We start from the raw sequence: 22291 nt of genomic DNA on the forward strand, positions 1-22291 counted from the left end.
TGCGCAGAAAGGATTTATGTTTGCTACAATTTAGTAAGATAGATTCAGGCATTCCATGCTTGGCTATAAATTGCCATTTTAACGTCCCTAAATTTTTCTTTTTTTTTTACTGCGTGATGAAGGAAAGGAAAATGATGGATATTTACACAAAGAAGCATGGTAAAATAAAAAAAAAAAAAAGGGTCAACATACCTAAATTTGGAAAACTATAGAAAAGAAATGGGAAATAAAATTTAAAAAAGGTTACAACCTAGCATCAGAAAGAATAAAGTGCAAAAAAATGTTGGAATTAATCTATGATAAATGATCAATTTTTTTCACGTCAAAAAGCCCGCCAATTTTTACAAACGCATGCGCAGTAAGGGAAAAATACAAACGCATGCGCAGTAAGGGGGAAAATACAAACGCATGCACAGTAAGGGGAAAATACAATACAGCGGTATGTTGTTCTGTCAGGATGACTGGCCGAGTGTAAGCCCGGCATAACTGAATAAAATATTGTGCTCGCGGAATCACAACATTCTGCGTAAATAACTATTTATTCATGAGAAGAAAAAAATTAGCTCTTGCACAAAATATTTTAGATTTCATTTCATTCTCATTGATTGACATCAATGATAATAATTTTATTTTGTTTGATATACGAGCGATTAACTCCGAATGACATGTGCCGTTTACCTTTTGTCTTTTGTTAATTTTAAAATATAACCTTTCGCGCAAGCGTAAGCAATAAGTTGACTAAGTTTCATCGCAATCGGATGAACAGTACGACAGTGCATAAGGTACGAACCAACAAAAAACACATTTTTATATATTAGATATGATAACTACAGTGCCTATAGCCTTCGCGCAGGTGCAAGCAATAAGATGACCAAATTTAATCTTAATCGGTTGAAAGGTACGACAGTGCATAAGGTACGAACAAACAAAAAACACATTTTTATATATTAGATATGATAACTACAGTGCCTATAGCCTTCGCGCAGGTGCAAGCAATAAGATGACCAAATTTAATCTTAATCGGTTGAAAGGTACGATAGCGCATAAGGTACGAACAAACAAAAAACACATTTTTATATATTAGATATGATAACTACAGTGCCTATAGCCTTCGCGCAGGTGCAAGCAATAAGATGACCAAATTTAATCTTAATCGGTTGAAAGGTACGATAGCGCATAAGGTACGAACAAACAAAAAACACATTTTTATATATTAGATATGATAACTACAGTGCCTATAGCCTTCGCGCAGGTGCAAGCAATAAGATGACCAAATTTAATCTTAATCGGTTGAAAGGTACGATAGCGCATAAGGTACGAACAAACAAAAAACACATTTTTATATATTAGATATGATAACTACAGTGCCTATAGCCTTCGCGCAGGTGCAAGCAATAAGATGACCAAATTTAATCTTAATCGGTTGAAAGGTACGACAGTGCATAAGGTACGAACAAACAAAAAACACATTTTTATATATTAGATATGATAACTACAGTGCCTATAGCCTTCGCGCAGGTGCAAGCAATAAGATGACCAAATTTAATCTTAATCGGTTGAAAGGTACGATAGCGCATAAGGTACGAACAAACAAAAAACACATTTTTATATATTAGATATGATAACTACAGTGCCTATAGCCTTCGCGCAGGTGCAAGCAATAAGATGACCAAATTTAATCTTAATCGGTTGAAAGGTACGATAGCGCATAAGGTACGAACAAACAAAAAACACATTTTTATATATTAGATATGATAACTACAGTGCCTATAGCCTTCGCGCAGGTGCAAGCAATAAGATGACCAAATTTAATCTTAATCGGTTGAAAGGTACGATAGCGCATAAGGTACGAACAAACAAAAAACACATTTTTATATATTAGATATGATAACTACAGTGCCTATAGCCTTCGCGCAGGTGCAAGCAATAAGATGACCAAATTTAATCTTAATCGGTTGAAAGGTACGATAGCGCATAAGGTACGAACAAACAAAAAACACATTTTTATATATTAGATATGATAACTACAGTGCCTATAGCCTTCGCGCAGGTGCAAGCAATAAGATGACCAAATTTAATCTTAATCGGTTGAAAGGTACGATAGCGCATAAGGTACGAACAAACAAAAAACACATTTTTATATATTAGATATGATAACTACAGTGCCTATAGCCTTCGCGCAGGTGCAAGCAATAAGATGACCAAATTTAATCTTAATCGGTTGAAAGGTACGATAGCGCATAAGGTACGAACAAACAAAAAACACATTTTTATATATTAGATATGATAACTACAGTGCCTATAGCCTTCGCGCAGGTGCAAGCAATAAGATGACCAAATTTAATCTTAATCGGTTGAAAGGTACGATAGCGCATAAGGTACGAACAAACAAAAAACACATTTTTATATATTAGATATGATAACTACAGTGCCTATAGCCTTCGCGCAGGTGCAAGCAATAAGATGACCAAATTTAATCTTAATCGGTTGAAAGGTACGATAGCGCATAAGGTACGAACAAACAAAAAACACATTTTTATATATTAGATATGATAACTACAGTGCCTATAGCCTTCGCGCAGGTGCAAGCAATAAGATGACCAAATTTAATCTTAATCGGTTGAAAGGTACGATAGCGCATAAGGTACGAACAAACAAAAAACACATTTTTATATATTAGATATGATAACTACAGTGCCTATAGCCTTCGCGCAGGTGCAAGCAATAAGATGACCAAATTTAATCTTAATCGGTTGAAAGGTACGATAGCGCATAAGGTACGAACAAACAAAAAACACATTTTTATATATTAGATATGATAACTACAGTGCCTATAGCCTTCGCGCAGGTGCAAGCAATAAGATGACCAAATTTAATCTTAATCGGTTGAAAGGTACGATAGCGCATAAGGTACGAACAAACAAAAAACACATTTTTATATATTAGATATGATAACTACAGTGCCTATAGCCTTCGCGCAGGTGCAAGCAATAAGATGACCAAATTTAATCTTAATCGGTTGAAAGGTACGATAGCGCATAAGGTACGAACAAACAAATATACATTTTTATATATCAGATTATATTATTAGAAAACCTTATAAATTAAAGTTTAATGCACATTTTTTGTTCAAATTTCATGCAATAATTTCTCAATTGTTTTGTTGTTCTTGAAATAAAGAAAAAGTAAGCTATTCATTTAGAAATATTTTATAGTTGTTTTAATGCTTCACAGTGAGAAGAAAAACAGAATATTTCATGTTTTTTTATTATTTGAAATCCAATATTTAAATAATGGATAAAAAATACGACTTATTTTTTTAGTTCAGTCAGTGAATAGATAATATAATTCTTAAAATATATGTAAAATGATAAGTAAACCCTTTGATAATCCTCTAACCTAGAAAATCTATGCTTTATACCTCTTTTTAACCCACAAGAAGCCCCTTTTTCCCAATTTTATTTTTTAAAATTCTGTCTCTAAACTAGTATATTTTGGTTTCATATATGCTTTTTCGATCTTTTTTTCACGCAAAAATTTAAAAAAATATAACTATTTTAGAACGTTTTCCAAAAAATTTATTCCGAACGTAGTCACAAACCTTAAAAAGAGAAATTCAGCTAAGAAAATTTATGATGAAATTGTAACTTTTTGTTCGCTAATTGCTAATTTTAAAAATAAAAGCATGCCATTTGTGAGAATTACGGGCAGCAAAGCCTACTTGACAGAGAACTAGAGAAAGGAGTCTCCCTGAAAATTTCTTGCATATTCTTAATCGTAAGCCATTGATGAGCAGTATTTATGAAAGAGCATATTAGAATGCGATCTGGGCGTTTTTCGGCGATTTAGCGGAGGAATGAGGTTAATACAAAAATACCAAAATCAAATATATATATTGGGCACCATTTTCCCATTTGGCACAGAACAGCAATTGTAGTCAGAAAAACCACATACCATATTTCGTTCATTTAAATCATTGCGTTTTTGAGTTGTCGCATTTACATGCATGTGAAAGTTCAGACCGACAGACAGTTAACCCCTCGTCAAATGCGATTCAAAATTTGAGAAAGATATCATTTTATATGTTAAAATTGTGGGACCGAATTTCATTTGTCTAAGTTGCTGCGTCTTTGAATTTGTCTTTGAATACAGATCGGTTCTTCAGATGCTAAATTTGCGTACCAAATTTCATCCATCTAGTCCTTTTCGTTTTGTAGGTATTTTGTACTTTATTAATTTGTACTCAGATAGCAGGACAAATAAGCTTTTTCTGAATGAATTTCGTTCGAAATTTGATAGAAAGCTACAAATTTGGTGTCAAGATCCTATGCCAAATTTCACCTATCTACCTGAAAGAGGTTTTGAGTAATTGTATTCATACAAAGACGAAGAATAATTCCAGATATGCGTTTTTTTTATCTTAAGTGTGAAGGTTTGAAATGTGCAGATGCCTTAAAATTTCGAGCTCGAATCTTTTAACTATAATAATACTTTTTCTTTGGATACTTCGCATACAAGAAAGTGAAAAAAAAAATTAAAAGAGGAAAAATTGTTTTTGTTAAATTGATAATTTGTAATTTTGAGAATTATTTGGGAAAGACGATTTATTTTCCAAGCTAGAAAAATATATTTTAAGGCACTGCCAAGAAAATGAAAGCATTCATTTACTTGTTTATTCCCCTGAAAAGTCACGCCAGTACAAGAATACGAACTGCCATACAAGTAAACAGGTTCGCTTAATAACATAATAAGCAGCCATATAGCTAGTTAATGGAGTATATGTTGATGAGAGATACTTTTTTTATGACACAGACATGTGTAAAAAAAAAAAAAGTGCTTGCTGAGTACAAGGCAAGATTAAAACCTCTGGAGGGCCTTTAGGTAATACAAGTCTGGGGGTTCCCTTTTCCAGTCCCCAACTTTCTACACCATATATATTTTATTAATCGTGTAAGTGTTTTTAGAAAAGTATTTAGTAAGTGTTTTTAGCCATACATTACGGAATTTTTTTACCCTTTTTATACATAGAGCAAAGTCGAAATAGAATCTGAATTCATCCATACATTTTGACAGTTGATTTTAATTTAGAATTGTGTATAAACATTTACTAATTCCGTAGGAAATACTTTTGGATATGTTCAAATTAAAAAGCTTAAAAATATACAATGTATTTAATATACAGCATTTAAAACGAAAAAAAAAATCTTTTGACAGCTGCAGAACAACGAAAATCCTTGTAAATCAGCTACATATATCAATTTAAAATTTGCAAAAAAATTTGGCAGGTTATTATTTAACAAAAAAGTGAAATTCGAAAAAAAATTGTGCATGAACTAATACAATTTTTTTATAAAAAATTTCCGAAATGAATAATAGGGGAAAAAAAAGAATTACCTGAATAAAACCTGGAACACCAGTACTATCCATCCTACTAGCAATATTGACAGTATCGCCCCATATGTCGTACTGTGGTTTAGACGAACCCACCACTCCAGCTAACAAAGGTCCCACAGCAATTCCTAAACGAAAAAATTTCTAATAATAGACTTTAAACGCTTTATACATAAAGATGTGGAAGACAAAGACTTCATTAGAGCATTGAATCTCAATCCCAACTTTATTATTAACAAGAAATTTTCATTTTTTTTTTTTTGCATTGTTAAGCACTAAAACAGCTATAAAGTATTTCTAAAAGAATACATAATTTATTGTCGAGTTCAGGAACTGAAGAATATAATGAAAATTATAATACCAAATTTGAACAAAAAAATATGCAATAGATTTTAATTTATTAGATTTTTCGTTAAAAAAATTCTATCAGTGATTAGAATTTGAGAAAATAGCATCTAAAGTTGTAAAATAACATTAACCATGTATAAAAGCAAATATAAAAATCAATGTTACTTCTCAAAAAATAGACTTAGAAAGAAAATTGTAACGCTTTTATAAAGACACCTGTTCTAATATTAAGAATATTAATATTGGCGACCAGCCGGTTCGCCAATCTTAATGTTCGTTAAAATTTTAATAATTAAATATTTTACGCAATTCCTACTTTAATAGATTCTTCATCAAAATATTTTAAAACTTCAAATTTTGATAGTCATATAATTCACTCATAATATTATAAAGGCCTTCAGTCATAACGTGATATATAGCTCTCTAATTTTCTGTTAGCTCTCGCAGAATTTATGCTTTAAATTAAAGTGGAAAGAATGAATCTACAATTAATATAATAATATTTTTTTATTGAAACAAAGCCTTTTTTTATAATATGATTATTGATAACAGAGTCACTGAGCGTTTCAACTTTATGGGCACTAAAGAATATCTTTCTTAATTTATGTAATATCTCAAGAATTTGTCAACAAAATTTTCTCAGATTCATCATGAACAGATCGATTAATTACAATGTTTAATTTTAAATGCATCAAACATTAAGAAAATAAACAGAATCGTTTAAAATAATCGGTCGAAAACAGGTTTAAAAAAACTACTTAAAAAACGATGTACTTAAAACTATAAGCATATACAAAAAATATATAACTAACATAAATACAATTTAATTACAAAAGCATGCAACTAACCTAAAAATAATTTAAATCAAGAATCATCCGTTGATAATATTGTCAACAATCAGAACGCAATGCGCATGCGTGAACTTTCAAAGCCAGTTACGGTAACGCAAATGCGTGAAATTTTCTACGCCAGTTAGGGTAACGCTATGCAGATTAGAAATTTTTAATTTCCTTTATTCTGTATTATTTTAATTCAAAAGTACTTCAGAATGAATCTGAAAAATCGATTAATTAACAATGTTTAATTTTAAATGCATCAAACATTAAGAAAATAAACAGAATCGTTTGAAATAATCGTTAATAATAACCTCATTACTGTTAGGAAAAAAAAAAAAAAAACTGAAGCCTTACTCATCTGGCGGTGGAGAAAATGGAAGGAGTTTTTGGCGGGAAAGTTAGTTTTTAATTAATAATTAAAATTCTAATCAAAAAATCAAAAAAAGGGACAGCAGGTGCACATTCCCGACCTCTAAGGTATACATGTGCCAAATTTGATAGCTGTAGGTCAAATGGTCTTTTCTGTAGAGCGCCAACACACACACATTGAGCTTTATATATAAGTATAGATTAAATTATACTAATATAAGACTTGCTTACATTTGAATCGTTCTCTACGTGTCCAGGATACTGGGTGGGAGAACTCACTTAAAGTTTGAAAGAAGGAGAAAATAACTAACGCAAACATGAACTAAAAGTGGAGTCTTTTCAACGAATAGTATTCGTAGATTCATTAAAACTTAATTTGAAAGCAATACATTTGCACCATTTGCAAATTTCTTTCTGTGCATTAGTTTAAACAAATACCATGAAAGAAAACTATGGAGATACTGTTGATAAAAATTTAATATAAAAAGTATGACTTTTACATCGCAACACTGATTTGTTAATGGACTTGCAGCTCTGTTTACACTACATTTTGTAGCTTTTTGCATATGGATGGGATAGCAGACAGAGAAAAAATATCATCATAATCGTAAGGAATGGTCAAAGCGAGAATCTTTTATATTTGGAATGAAAAATGTTGTATACATTTCAGTAATCAACACTGACAAGATTTTTCGATCTTCTCATTCATACGATTTTTCAAACATTTTAATGAGGTAGTAAATAAAAATAGGACTAATTTCATTATTCGAATAGTTAAATCTAAGCCCGCGGAAGGAATTTTTTTGTGTCCTCAAAAGTGATCTTTGATTAAACATGGAAAATTCGAAGATATATTACGTGATCGAAAAATAAAATGGAAAATATAAATATTCAGCGTTTTTTTCCAACAAACTCCTACTACTACAATCTACTATAATTATACAAAGCTATGGACTGTTATATGAGCCTTAAGATGCATTTTTTTAGATTTTCGTTTGGATTTCTCATTGAAAATCTTGGTTTAGTCAGCGACGAACAAAAAGGGCATTTTCATCCAGATACCTCTCCCATGATATTTTAATAAAATAAACGAATCAAAATGCATAAACAAATATACTTCATTTCTTTTTAATCTAGGGCCACAAAGAAAAGCTACAAGTGATAGTGGTTGACACTTGACAAGCTTGATACAGGTTATGAGCTTACATATGAGACAAAAATCGAGAAATGGGACCTGTGGTTTAGGTAAGCTAACTGGTTCGTTTATTTTTCCTTACTATTTTAATTAAATACATGAAAAGTATAGTTCAGACATTTCTTCCCCGCGGACCAGCAAAAAGGCAAAATTTTGTATTCCCGTATAGGCATAAAAATGGATTATCTTGTCGATACTGCTACGTTCAGTGGTGGCGGGGTGGTCGGCTGTACGCAACAAGAAGAATAAGGCATAAAAAATGTCATTTTTCATTGTTTATGCTTTATTTTGCAATACACACATTATTTTTAAACACATTCCAGCTATAGATTTTGTACCTTACAAAGCCCACGGTTTAAACAACTATTTCTAGCGAAAAACGATATTGAATTTTTCACATCCTAAATAAGATTTAACAATGGTATATTGTTTCTAGAAGTATTGAGTAAAATAGCAGTTAAGTGAAATTGGCAATTGTGAACAAATAAGATCTAGATATTATTGCAGGGAGTCGTACTAATAACGGCCGTTACTAGATGCAGTCTTAATTTTTAGTTGGTTCTTAATACAGCTTGGTTTACTAGCAAAATTTAATTAGCAAATAGGATTTTTTGGTAACAATTTCTGGTGCCAAAAAAATAAATCATGAAAGGAATTATACTAAATATTCCTATTCAATGACAGGAATAACAACTTCATTAAATAAATTTCATATTAAATTGTTAAAAATTGTTCTAAAAACATGATTACCGATTCTGAGGTGGAAATGCTGTTGAAATCTTTCATTCATTTCTTGCAAGGCATCCATGATAGTCATTGCAAATTTAGTCATAACCAGCACATTCTGAGTAGCATCTTCTTCCTGTTGACCAAAGCTCTAAAATAAGCACACAAAGTACCATATTATTTACAGAAATCTCAAATTTTATCTATAAAAGATGGCATTTTTTTAGGACTGGCGCTATTATCGCATTCCACGAATACAATAATCTTTTCAACCACGTTACTAAACAAATTTTAAGGGTACAAATATTACATTATTTGACATTACTTCTATATCTGTAAAATAAGAAATGTGTAGCACAGATTACTCTCAGTTTGTTGTCTTTGCCACAAATGTATACACCGCAACATAAATGCTGTATACCGATTCTGCATAAATCATTTTTATCCCTTTATTTTAATTTTACCTTGAAAAGAGGAAGGTAGACAACAGATATATGTAAGCTAATAAAATCAAATGGAAATTGTTATCAAGTGTAAAATATAATGGACTTTGCTTAACTGGCTTGTTCAAAATTGTTGTTAACTGGCTATATTATTCAAAATTGTGCCTGTCTGTGAACATAACTTAAAAATGTTGATGAAAACTGATTTCAAATTACCTAATATCAGAAATAAAACAAAAACAAACAAAAAAAAATCTTTAAAACATATTCAAATTCCAGAGTTACGCTTCAACATCAAATTTAAGGGATTCCTATCAGTCCAAGTTTTGAAAGGCTTTATCAATGCACCAACTAACAATATTTTAATAACACAATTTTTTTTTATAAAAATTTCATTTGGAGTGTTTACATAAAAATCTATACTTTCAATAATAATGGAACTTCTTCAATTTTTCTGCTTTTATTCCAAAATCATTTTCATCATGCTGCCTTGCAACGAAGGTTGCAACAAAAAAGAATTCAAGAGATAATTGATTTAGTTTGCAAGCGGATCTCGTTACAAGAATAGTTTCGAAAATCTCCAACTCATGTATTTTAATGATGCCTCACCTCGTAGGAAGTCCTGCTGGAATTTCTTCCAGGTTGCAGACCAGCTGCAGCCATGTAAGTACTTCCGATCGTCTTGATTTTTTCCAGTTTCAAAAAAGGGGGTTCGTATAATAGCTGAAAAAGAGAAAAAAAAAAAATGAATTTTCTTTTATAGAACAAAACCTTATTATTGCATGTTTTTTTTTCCAACTTATTTCCTTAATATTATTCAAACTTATGCACACATATAACTATAGCAATCCACAGCAGTTAAAGAAGATCTTAAAATGTATTTATTCTTCACAATCTTTTTAAAGATAGCGATTATTATTGTTAAAATAGAATTTAATTTTAAACAAAAATTAATATTTCTGTGAATTCTGCCATTCTAAAATAAATGAAAGTTTTTCAATTCCATGGAAATATTTCTATAGTTTGAGAAACATAGAAACAGATAACTATACATCAATAGTCTGCGATATGATTGATTGGAGCCTTTTTCATTCTGCACATTTGTATTGCCATCATTGAGTGAAAAATTTTTGAATTAAAAAATCGGAAGAAAGGAAAAAAATGTTAAGAAATTAATTTATTTTTCATTTCCATATATAAAAACATTAGTTCAAAAAATATTCAGAAAAATTATTTTTATAATTAATTTTTTGTGCTATGTATTTTTTTTTGGGGGGGGGACAGCGAAAAGTTTATTTTTAAAGAAATGATACGCTTTCTATATTTCATAATATTTTACTTAAAAACGAAAATAAAACAAATTGTGAATGTCAGCTGATGCAAACACAAGTTTTAAAATCTTTCTGATATTCAAATATTTTGAAATTCCTATCGAACCAATATTGTTTGCTGTCGCGTGATTTACAAGAACTAATTCCTAAGATGTAATTATGAAATAAAGTAAATTCTTCACGGCTTAATTAATATTTATCGTTCTGTTGTAATTTACATAAAGAAAGTTATAAATGTTTTAAAAGTTCTTGCATGAATCGCGGACTACAAATATATATAAAGTTTGAAAGCGGTTTAATATAATTTGAAGAAACATTTGCAACTAAAATCATGAAAATAAAAGCCGAATATTCTTTAAGAAATAAAAATATTTGAAAGAAAAAATTTAGACCATTAAATTGAAAAGTAGTTAATCATCTAAAATGATTTCAAATTGAAATATAAACAATATCTTGCTCTTTATTTTAAAGAATGTAAGCAAAAATGAATCCTTATGCAAAATATCAATGCATAATAATACTATTTCATTTTATAAATCAAAATTTATAAATTAAATAATTTTTCAATAGAAACATATGCAATAAATTATAAAGCTAACCAACAATAACTGAATCGCTTTTTATTTAATTCAAATCTAATGTTTTTAATTCTTTCTTTTAAGAGATAAATTTATTCTATTTATGGAATGAGAGTTAAAATAAATAAAAAGCCTCTTCAGTTTAGGAAATCATAAATAAGTTTCTAAATTTCCCAACAAATATTTTTGTAAATAAAGTTTTCTTCTTTTTCACAAATATATTCTATCGACAGAAATGAATGTATTCTTTGCTTATGCCTGTCCTTATATTTTTAAAACTCGATATTAGTATCAATAATGAAAATTAAACCATGAAAAGAAACGAAGGTCTGAAAAGAAATTTTATGATAGTCTTTATTTTATTTTAAATGAAGTTTTGAACTTGAATCAGTAGATGGCATCATTTCATACAAACCTTTAATTTCCCTTTATTTAACACTAGCCGCCTTTGGCGACCAGCCGGTTCGCCAGTATTACCGCTCGCTACAATTTTCAATTAAATATTTTAAGTAACTGGTCTCTTAATAGATTCGCAAACAAAACATTTTTAATCTTCAAATTTTGATAGTCATACCAAACTTATACTGTTGTTTAGATCGTTTCGTTCAATTTACTATATATATTTTCCTAATTTGTTGTCATTTCCGGTAAAACTTCAACTTTAATTTAAAGTGGAAATGATGAAATTGCATTTAATATAAAGATATTTTTTAAATAAAACCAAGCGTTTTATTTTATTTATCATCTTTATTGTTATTTATTTATTATTATTATTATTGAATATGAGTATTGCAAACAGAATCGCTCGGTATTTAAGTCTTATGTGAACTACAAAATATTTTTCATAATTTAGGTAATATCTCAAACAATAATTCAACAAAAATTTCTCAGATTCAGCATAAAATTCAGTTTTTAGTTTTGCTTTCAAAAGGATTGAAATGAAATCAATAATAATATTTTGCTCCGGCCTATAAATATATTTCAAAAATTATGAAGTCTAAATTTAATGCAGTAAGGTATCATATTCTGAGAAATATTTTGGACACACCAAATTTTAAATAAATGAATAAATGTTTCTATTTTCCACGATCAACTAAGACTTATTTATGAAGTTTTGAATGTTAAAAATTTAGAAAAACTCAACATTTTCATAATCTTAGGCCAATTAATCTTGAGAAACCTGCGCGCTGATTGGCGTATTTTCTTTGAAACGATCGATGGAAAATCTAAAATGATCCTTTTTTTTTATTGAATAGTGATATTCAAATTTTCATAAATCGGTCAGTTTAAGTGACTGATTTAGTTGATTGGAAATTAACTCTTTTTATTTAAAATATTAGTGTTTCAAGAACATTGTTATTCGTGATTTCCATAGCAGAATGTAAAATCAAAAATGCGTTATTTATTAGAGTATTTATTGAATCAAGTTACATAAAATATAATCATTTTCCATTTAGACCATTTTAGCAGATCTGTGTCTTACTAAAGGTTTACAAATTAGCTGTGTGGCCCTGATTTGAATGGATATCCTGTTCATATTAAACAAAACTTGCCTTAAAATAAAACTGATTTATTGGATTAATAATATAGAGTGTAAAAGATCATAAAATAATTTTTCTTGAATTTATTTTTTTGAAAAAATATTTCATATTTTTTTTCATTTTCTACAGACACGTGCCGAAAATTATATTTTTGCAGATTTCATTTCCAAAAAGATTTAATTTATTTTTAGTTGGAGCTTTAATCAATGTGATGGCAACACTTTGAAAAAAGCTAATTTTTTCCCATGAATGCGAAACGTGCTCATGCAGCTTAAATTTTATTTTTATTTTGTACGAAAAAAATTGTTGAAAAATATAGTTAAAATATTTATTTAAAAATTCATCAAAAATAGAAATTTAATTTTAAACATTGGTATGATTTAAAAGATAAATTTTTGATCTTTAACTTCATGTAAAAATCTTTTTTGTGCGGTAATATTTTCGGAAGTTATAGCAGAAACACGCCAAAATTTCGCTTAATTTTTAAATAAATGAAATTCTAATTAAAAATTTGAAAAAATAACCCCCAGGTGCACATTCCAGGCCTCCAAGGTATACACGTGCCAAATTTGGTAGCTGTAGGTTGAATGGTCTGGCCTGTAGAGCGCCAACACACACACACACACACACACACACACACACACACACACACACACACACACACACACACACACACACACACACACACACACACACACACACACAGAGCTTTATTATAAATATAGATTAACTCTTTGCACTCAGAAAAATAATTCGATACATAATTATTCACTTAATACATGACTTGCTTATTACACCAAAAAATAAATACATACAATTGCTTTCAGTTGAATTTCCCTGTAAAAATGAATCTACGTCTTTTTACCATTCTGTAGGCGTTTTTAAAAATCTAAATTGAAAAATCAATCAAGCGTCAAAATGATGTACAGTTTTGAATGGTGAGTGAGAGGCATCATCCGAGTACAAAGGGTTAGTAAACAATCGATTTGTGAAGATATGATGAATCATATCGATTATACTTCAGGGAATTTTATGAAAACTTTGTGATAAGGTCGTTACTACAAATTCTTAAGATGTTAGACATGACTGTATACAGTGGGAGCCTATTATATGTTAATTCTGCAACGGTTGGATAAAAGAGTTAATGTGGCGTGACATGGAGGAGATTCGGATATCGTCCTGCTTATATGAGCACCACCATTCTGTACTTTAATTACGACACTTGGCGGAAATACCATGTTTTAAAAACTTGCAGTAACTTCAAAGCGAGAAATTATCTTAAAAATAATTTAATACACTGAGAGAGACATAGAGCTCTTTCTCCGAGATTATAAATTTTGAACATAACTCCAAAATCTATGAATGATTTTTAAAAAGGAAAAAAAAAAAGTGAAAAACTAAGCGTTTATTATCTTCATTTTAAAATAAAATATCGAAACTATTGTATTAGAAAATTCTTACCTTATCGAATTCGCAGATTATTTCATGCAGAACTTGAAGACACTTTCGTCCTTCGTCATTCAGAAGAGATTCACTGTAATAGTCCATGTAATTAGGGATAGAAGCAAACATAACAGCAACCGAACTATATTCTTCATGGTACAAGTCCAGCTGGAAAAGAAAAATCGTCATAATGTTCTTCACTAAAATTGACTCGGTAGAAATAAGGAGAGTAGAAATAATATTCGGAAAAGCTCTTTTAGATTGTATAAAAATTAAAATCTATCAGTTATGACAGCGATTCTCAACCTGTGGGGCGCGCCCCCCTAGGGGGGCGCGAACACACTAGAGGGGAGTCGCGAGAATATCCAAGATAAAATATTATTTAAAAAAATTGATCAACTGACTGAAGGAAAGCACACATACACATAGAAAACAAAATACATTTCGACATATTTAATAACTTAATAAAGTAAAACAACTTACTAAATCAAAATTTATTTAATAAAACATACTAAATTAAAAATAAATTTAATAATTATTAATGACTTTCTTGGGCCTGTCTTTCAGAGCAAAGTTTTTCGAAGGAAGGCTTAATATTAGAAATAGCCAATCTCAGTTCTGTTTCTATATTTAGCCGAGATCTGTATTTTGTCTTCAAAAAGCCACAGCGGAAAATCCAGTTTCACAAAGGTAGGATGTTGAAAATGGTAATAGAATGCGAAATGCCTGTGTTTTTAGTGCAGAAAAATCATCCTCTACTCCTGCCCAAAATTCAAATAGTGATTTATTACTAAATTGTCTTTTAGTTTCGCCACTTGTAGTGAAGTCTATGAACTTTTCTTCCTCATCAACTGAGAGTCCTTCGGAAGTCTTATGAAATGAATCCCTAACCCACTCGTAGCTTGCTATCAGCGTGTCGTCAACAAGAAAATACCTTTTAAAATTCTTTGTCAGCATGGTTAAATGATTTTCAATGGTTACAAAAACAACTTTTACATGTTCTTCTTCAGCCTTGTAAGTTTTAGTACAATCATCCACATTTGCAAACATTGTTAAGTTTTTTGTTTTAAATGCCTGTTCCACAAATCCAATTTTCTACAAAAAGCATTGACTTTATCACTCGTATCCAACATATGTCAATTTGCTCCTTGAAGTTGAAGATTCAAGTTATTTAATTTCTCGAATATGTCGACCCAGTAGTTCAATTTCATAACAAATAAACCATCGCGAAAATTCTCGGCCTCCAGTTTGTTTTCTTCTAGGAAAATGGCGAATTCTTCTCTTAATTCATAAACACGTTGCAAAAATTTCCCACGCGATAACCATCTTGCCTCGCAATAAAATTGTAATGTACTGAACCCATGTCTTTACAAAGTTACAAAGTGCGGAAAAGATTCTCGATTTCAGGGGTCTCATTTTTATAAAATTTACTGCGGTTACAGCCGTAGTTTACACAATATTCAGACCAGGACTCATTTCTTTCGAAACCAAAGCTTCTCTGTGGATCATGCAATGTATCCAGACCCACTGAGGCGATTTTTGTTTTACAAGTGCTTGCATACCTTGGAATCTTCCGGACATTGAATGAGCACCATCGGTGTATATTCCGACGCAATTTTTCCATTCTATGTTTGCCTCATTCATAAATCATTTAAAATAGCAAATACTGCGAGCGCTGTTGTTCTGAGTTCTATTGGTTTGCAGAAAAGTAGTTCTACTACTGACATATTATCACAAAATCGAACATAGGCAATTAAATGAGCATCTTTATTACTATCTGTTGCTTCATCAAATTGTACTGAAAACAATTTGTCACGCAGCTTCGAGAAAAGCTGACACTGTACATCTTCAGCTATATCACTAATTGACGAGCAACCGTATCCTTTGAAAGAGGTATGGACTGCAATTGTTTTGAAAAATTATCTCCAAACATAGTTGGGAGATAAACATGGTGTGAGGGTTTTTACATCTGTGTGTGCATCATCTATTTTATATGAAACTTTGTAAGATGCAATTAAAGCTTTTTTATTCGCAAAGTTTCTTTAAAAAGTAATTTTTGCTTTTTGTATGATTTTAATTTTAATTCGAAGAATTATCTGGGTTTGTTGTGCTCACTATGAAGCGTTTCCAAATGTCGTCGTTTAGGTTTATTAGGTTTCATGCTGTCTGCGTCCAACATTTTTGAGCAAATTATACACATGGGCCTTTCTTCTTCATTTTCTTCAGTACTGATAAACCCAAAATTTAAGTATTCTTGAGAATATTTTCTTGGTTTTATTTTCGGAACCATGCTTGTCTGTGTATTTGTTGGTGCTTGACTATCGTCTCGCTTACTTCCGTCTATTCCGTTATTCCGTCTTACTTCCGTCTATTCTCGCTTACTTCCGCTTAAAATTTTATCCACGAGTCTGCATAAATCTACTGTTGTGAATATTTAATAATGCAATTAACACGAAAACATATATAACATACACATTCACGATAGATTCGATAGCGATAGAAGGATCGACTCGAATGAGACTGGCAGGAATTGAAACTTGCGTTATTGAACATTTTCCTTCTTTCTATGAGAAAACATTTGCTCTGCGCCTCTCGAGACGGCATAGGTCGTGTGGATTCCCTTCCACAAACATAACTTTTTTTTCTTTTTTGTTTAGTCGTGCTTCAGTTTTATTTCTTTTATTATTCGAAAAAATGTATTTCCAGTTTCTAAATTTAAATCACCCCGTCTAGGTTAACTTTCATTAACGAATTTTTATACTGTCATACTCTTTTAACGTTATCTCCCTGTTTGGCTTTCATTTCAAATATAATATTTAAATATTCCCCACTTTCATTCGCTTCATCTGTTCACCATCCGCTTGGCAAAATGTCAAATGTGGTTTCTTGCCAACGTTGGCTCGCTTTTACTCCTGTTTTGGCAGTTAATTAAAAATAATTTAAAAACAGAATCCAAAATACTCAATATGCATTATTGTTGTATACATTTTCTTGTAAGCGGGGGGGGGGGCGATGAAAATTAGGATTGAAAACTGGGCCGCGAATACTGAAAGGTTGAGAAACGCTGAGTTAAGAACAACACGAAAGTTCCTATAACCTTATATTTTTAAAGCCTGTTTTTGAAAGGAGCAATATAAATGCATATAAAATACATGGAATAAAATTTATCAGTAATCGAATTGTTTCACGATTTTATATACAGTACCAGTAAAAAAAATGTCAAGTCAATTTTCTTTTTTAGTTCTAACTCGCACTAAAAAAAAGAACCTTTTTAGCTGAAATTGTCATACAATGTATATCTTTAGGTATTTGTTTGGAGCATAAACCTAACTAACCTGTTTGGACCATGCATTATGAACTAGCAACATTTTAATTATGTCCCGTATACCAGAAGGTAAAAAGATATAGTTCGATTCAATACTCACATTGAAATGTACCGATTCTTTAGTGAGATAGTACTGTGCCACGTGGACGGGCAGAATGTTTTGCAGAAGCGTGCGATTGACGAGGCCCATGGTGGTTGCTTCCTCTTGTTCCTTTTTCAGCTTGCGTTTCCACAGGTAGTCCAAACGACCTATGTATTCCACCTGAAAAAAACGTTTTATGGAATATTGAAATTAAAAAATCGGTATATTATGAAAATTCATTTGAAAAGATAAATTAAGTCTTGGAAAAATGAATTTTTAGATATACTATGCTTCTAGATATTTAATCAAATCAGAAAAAGAACAAACAATTCAATTATATCACTTTCAGGTTATTTCTTTGATAAGTTAGTTATTGAGAATGAGGATTTAATTTTAGAAATTTTTATTTTAAACAAATTTTACCATAGTAATTGTATATTGTCACAGAAATCCGCACAATGAATGTATGATGCAAGAAATCCAACAAGTTGGTTACCGGATAACAACACTTTATTGCATTAAAAAACTCGAAAACTTGTAGAAGGACATGGTCGAGCCGTATACAAAGACAATCAGCAACACGCATACAAACACCAAGTCGTTATTAAAGAACAACAGCAGAACAATAGTTCTCAGATTTACGCAATATACAGCCACAACTCTCGCCCGGCGAACAACACTCCAAAGAGAATTATTGCTCATACGAGCGCCTCCATTTATATAAGCACCATATCGAATTTTTCTGAAAGACTCTCAGATTTCGGCTCTTAATAGATGCAGCGCCGTAATTCTTGTTTTTCGGAACAATTTTGTCAGCAAAGTAGCTAAGATCGGGGTTTATTGATTTGGCATCCATTAAGAGTATCTCTAAATCTCACTTTTCTACCATTTCAGGAAACAATATTACAAATTTGTAACAATATATATAAGGTATTTCTCAAGATCATTTAAAAATTTTAGGGTAGATCAAGCATACAAAAAGCAAGACATTTTTGCAACAATTCTGAAACGCAAAGCGAGCCACATCCACAAGGATCTGTTTGTAGCAAATGAAATAAAGGATGCACCAGATAAAATGTATAAGGCAGATCTAATGAAATACAAATTTATAAAAACACAGCAATTTGTTTCATGAAGGAATTCTTAGAATCACATGAATAGAATACGCAGATTTTTTTTTACTAGAGTTTTTATCGGTATGCACAAATATTATTTAATAGTTATACGCCAACAGCCAATCTATAAAAATCAATAAAAAAATATTCAAATTTTTATTTTGTTTCTTGGAAATCTGAATTTAACTCTGCATATCTATCATAATCCTAGAACATTTTCTTAAAACGAAACTAACATATACAGTTACACAACGTTTTGAAGCATATTACTGCTAACATCATTTTAAAGTTCGGAACTGGGAGACTTACCTGTCGATCCAATAAGTGTAGCAAAAATAAAGTAACCAATAAGCACCAATACTGATCTACTCCAGCTGGCATTCGATTCCTAATAGAGGGGTAAAATAATTATGAAAGAAGAATTTTATACGTTTTACGTAGATATTTAATTTAATATTTAAAAATACCGATTTAAAAGGTTTATAAGAGACCTTTGGATTGTTTGTGGCTTATTTGCACATGAGCCAATCCTCGATCATAATTCACCAAAGGGTAAATGGAATGTATAGTATAGTATCCCCCCCCTACTCATTATACATGATTAAAAAAATAAGCTCATCAATATTTTGTGATTTAAGTCTTCAAAATATTAGTCCAATCTTAGTTTAAAGATAATGAATTCGATTAAACGGCAAATATTTTCAAGTTTCGACGGAAAAGCAATGGAGGAGGTGACAGAAAAGAGGCTTATTATTTGTATCAACATTTTTATATCAACGGTGACAAAATTCCGTAGTTATAAAGGGTAGATACTTCGAAGGAAGCATCAAATAAACAGTTTATTCGTAATAAATCATTCCTGAACTTTTAGAGATTAGAAGCATAGTAGCTAATTTCTCATGCAATTCTATGAGCTCATCATTTGTCAGTTGTTTAATACGCGAGTCAAACTGTTTGTTCAGATCATTACTATCAACATCTGAATTTTATTGTCATATAAAATTGACAGCAATCTCGATTAAATTAGTTATTTGATTATTTATTGATTAGTTATTTGATTATTTTCTGCCTTTATTCCCAATTCATAGACAAAAAACCAAGCAAATATCCATTTTTCTTTTGTTTTTGCTGTTTATTATGATTTTTGAATTTGACATTTTTAGATATTATAAAGTGGATAATATTATAGGTAGACGAATCAACTCTAATCAATACGAAGTTTCTAGATTCTTGCATGAAATAAAGTACCGAGTCATTTCGAATTCACGTCAGTCGGATTATAATATTTTATTTATTGAAAACGTATCCAAAATTTTTTACAATGTTAATTAACTACGGTAATTAGATAAACAAGCCACATACTAAAACTAACAACTGAACAAATAGCTGCACTTACCAATCTTGCAAGTAAGTCTTGTAAAATAAATTCGATTTGCTGTAGATGACGCCAGAAAAAGCCGCTACAAGACTTCCGTTGATAAGAAGTTTAATGAAGAAATGAATTCTCAGAAACACCGACACAGAGATCATCGATAGAATAGCACACCATGTGAAATACTGCAAGAAAAACACCAGATGTTTTATAAAGAACGAAAATAATCCATTTCATTTTATTGAATATTTAAAGTTCCTTGAATTCTCATTATAAATATCTTGAGTATTTAAACCGATAAATGATACTAATATGCACAAGAAAAAAGTAAAGAAAAAAGCTTCCTTCTAATATTCGAATGTGTTTTGATTACAAAGTTCAAATAATGTTTATCTAAAGACAAAACGAGTCTAAACACTTATCTAAACTGAGCACAAGAAAAAAAATTTATATTTACCTGTATTATTTATTAATTATTAACCACCTTTGACGACTAGCTAGTTCTCCAGGATTAATGGTCATTTAAAATTTTAATTAAATATTTTATGTAACATGAACTTAATGGCTTCTTAAGCAAGATATTTTTAAATTTCAAATTTTGATAGATATATCATTCATAATTATGCTATTCTATTAATATTACTATATATTTTCCTTATTATTTTTTCAGCACTCTTAAAATTCATAAAAAGAAGAATGCACTTTAATTAACCTAATTTCTAACCTAAAGCAATGTAGAAGTTGGTAGTTTTTCTTCATGCTAATAATATTTTAAATACAAATTTAAATTTTTTAGAGATTCTTTCTAGATTTAAATAAATTTATTGCTTGCATTTTTGAAATTTGCTTTGCCAATAATGTTTTAAGAACAGGATAATATTTTGAATTGTAAAACAAAAACGAAAAATTATTCGTGATACTATTAATATTCATTCAGAATTCTTACAATTCTTGTTGGAAAATAAGTTTATTTTAAAACTGATTAAATAGTGAAAAATATTTACATAGTAAATAATATAGATATTACTGAAAATATAATTTTTAGAATTTTAAGTTGATGTAAAAATATTTTTGTACGCAAGTTTTTTCAAAAGTTATCGTGGAAAAATACCAAAATTTAATTTATTTTTTAATTAAAAAATAGCTCTGAAGTGCGCATGTCCACCCTTCAAAGTGTAATGTTCCCAATGTGCAAGTTTGGTAGAGCGATCAAGTGGTCTAACCAATAGAGCGCCAACACATACACACACTCAGACATCTTTATTATAAGTAAAGAACGGTAAAAATTCCTTTTATAGAAATTGTTAATGTTTTCCTTTAATTATGGTATGCAAAATGCATTTATAAAGTTGTAATTAAATATCGATAGTGGTGTTCCTAGTCCTATTTGATCTATCATATTTATCCAAGTTTATCCATTAGTCAAGAATCCTTGATAAACGGGTGTGTGGCATCATTTATATTAACTTTACATTCCCGACCATATTCAGAACCAAAATTTAGAACATTAGCTCATTTAGAATATTGTACTACATTAAAGAATAATGGAATTTTTTCTTACCCAGGGATTTTCGCAGGAGATAGCCATTTCAACAGGAATAGTAATATTTTCTTGGAAGGGAGAAACTAGTGGTCTGTTACAATCCTCCTAAAAAACAACAAAAGATTTCTTTTAGTAAAATAGAAAGAATTATTTGAGAATTTAGATTCTTGGACGCTTAGATGTTTTTCATCGCATCATAAAATTTTTATTTACATTCAAAATCAGCGATGGTTTCTACTTCGATTTTCTCTTATACAAATACAATATCTTTCGTTTTGTGCTTAGCTTAATACTTAAATGAATAAAATCAAGGATGCATTTTTTTTCTTTTTCCTTTAACTATTTGGGTTCAAAATTTGAAATAGATTTGTAATTCTGGAGCAAAAAGATTATTTCGTCTGAAAGGTTTGATCCTTCTTTCAAACAGTTCGTTCCTTTTTGGCATAGCTAATCTTTTGCACCATGTATGGGACTTAGATTGCTGGCATTTCGTTTTACTGGCAGGTTAATTGTTCAACGTTCAGTTAATCCATTCGTTATAGAATTTGAAAATAAACCCTAAATAGAATTCTATATAGACCTAATAGACCCTACAGAACTCGTATAGAACCCTATGCAGTTCAAAAATAGAATCCGATATAGTTCAGTTAATT

At 30.3% G+C, this 22291-nt stretch overlaps 1 protein-coding gene across 4 annotated transcripts in view; it reads right to left on the reverse strand.

Annotated features, from left to right (window-relative positions):
* Nucleotides 1-22291, reverse strand: part of LOC129984583 (adenylate cyclase type 2-like) — a 150767-nt gene that overhangs the window by 1960 nt on the left and 126516 nt on the right. For 3 of the 4 annotated variants that reach the window (XM_056094499.1, XM_056094501.1, XM_056094500.1), the window contains exons 17-24: nucleotides 21657-21743; nucleotides 20120-20280; nucleotides 19033-19111; nucleotides 17627-17788; nucleotides 14220-14369; nucleotides 9918-10031; nucleotides 8890-9016; nucleotides 5395-5519 (exon numbers count right to left, since the gene is read on the reverse strand). In XM_056094499.1, coding sequence (XP_055950474.1) covers nucleotides 5395-5519; nucleotides 8890-9016; nucleotides 9918-10031; nucleotides 14220-14369; nucleotides 17627-17788; nucleotides 19033-19111; nucleotides 20120-20280; nucleotides 21657-21743 — 1005 coding nt within the window. The remainder of the gene's footprint in view (nucleotides 1-5394; nucleotides 5520-8889; nucleotides 9017-9917; nucleotides 10032-14219; nucleotides 14370-17626; nucleotides 17789-19032; nucleotides 19112-20119; nucleotides 20281-21656; nucleotides 21744-22291) is intronic. The other variant, XM_056094502.1, reaches the window with a different exon arrangement.

This window comes from Argiope bruennichi, chromosome 9 (genome assembly GCF_947563725.1).
Source record: "Argiope bruennichi chromosome 9, qqArgBrue1.1, whole genome shotgun sequence".
NCBI classification, from domain to species: domain Eukaryota; kingdom Metazoa; phylum Arthropoda; class Arachnida; order Araneae; family Araneidae; genus Argiope; species Argiope bruennichi.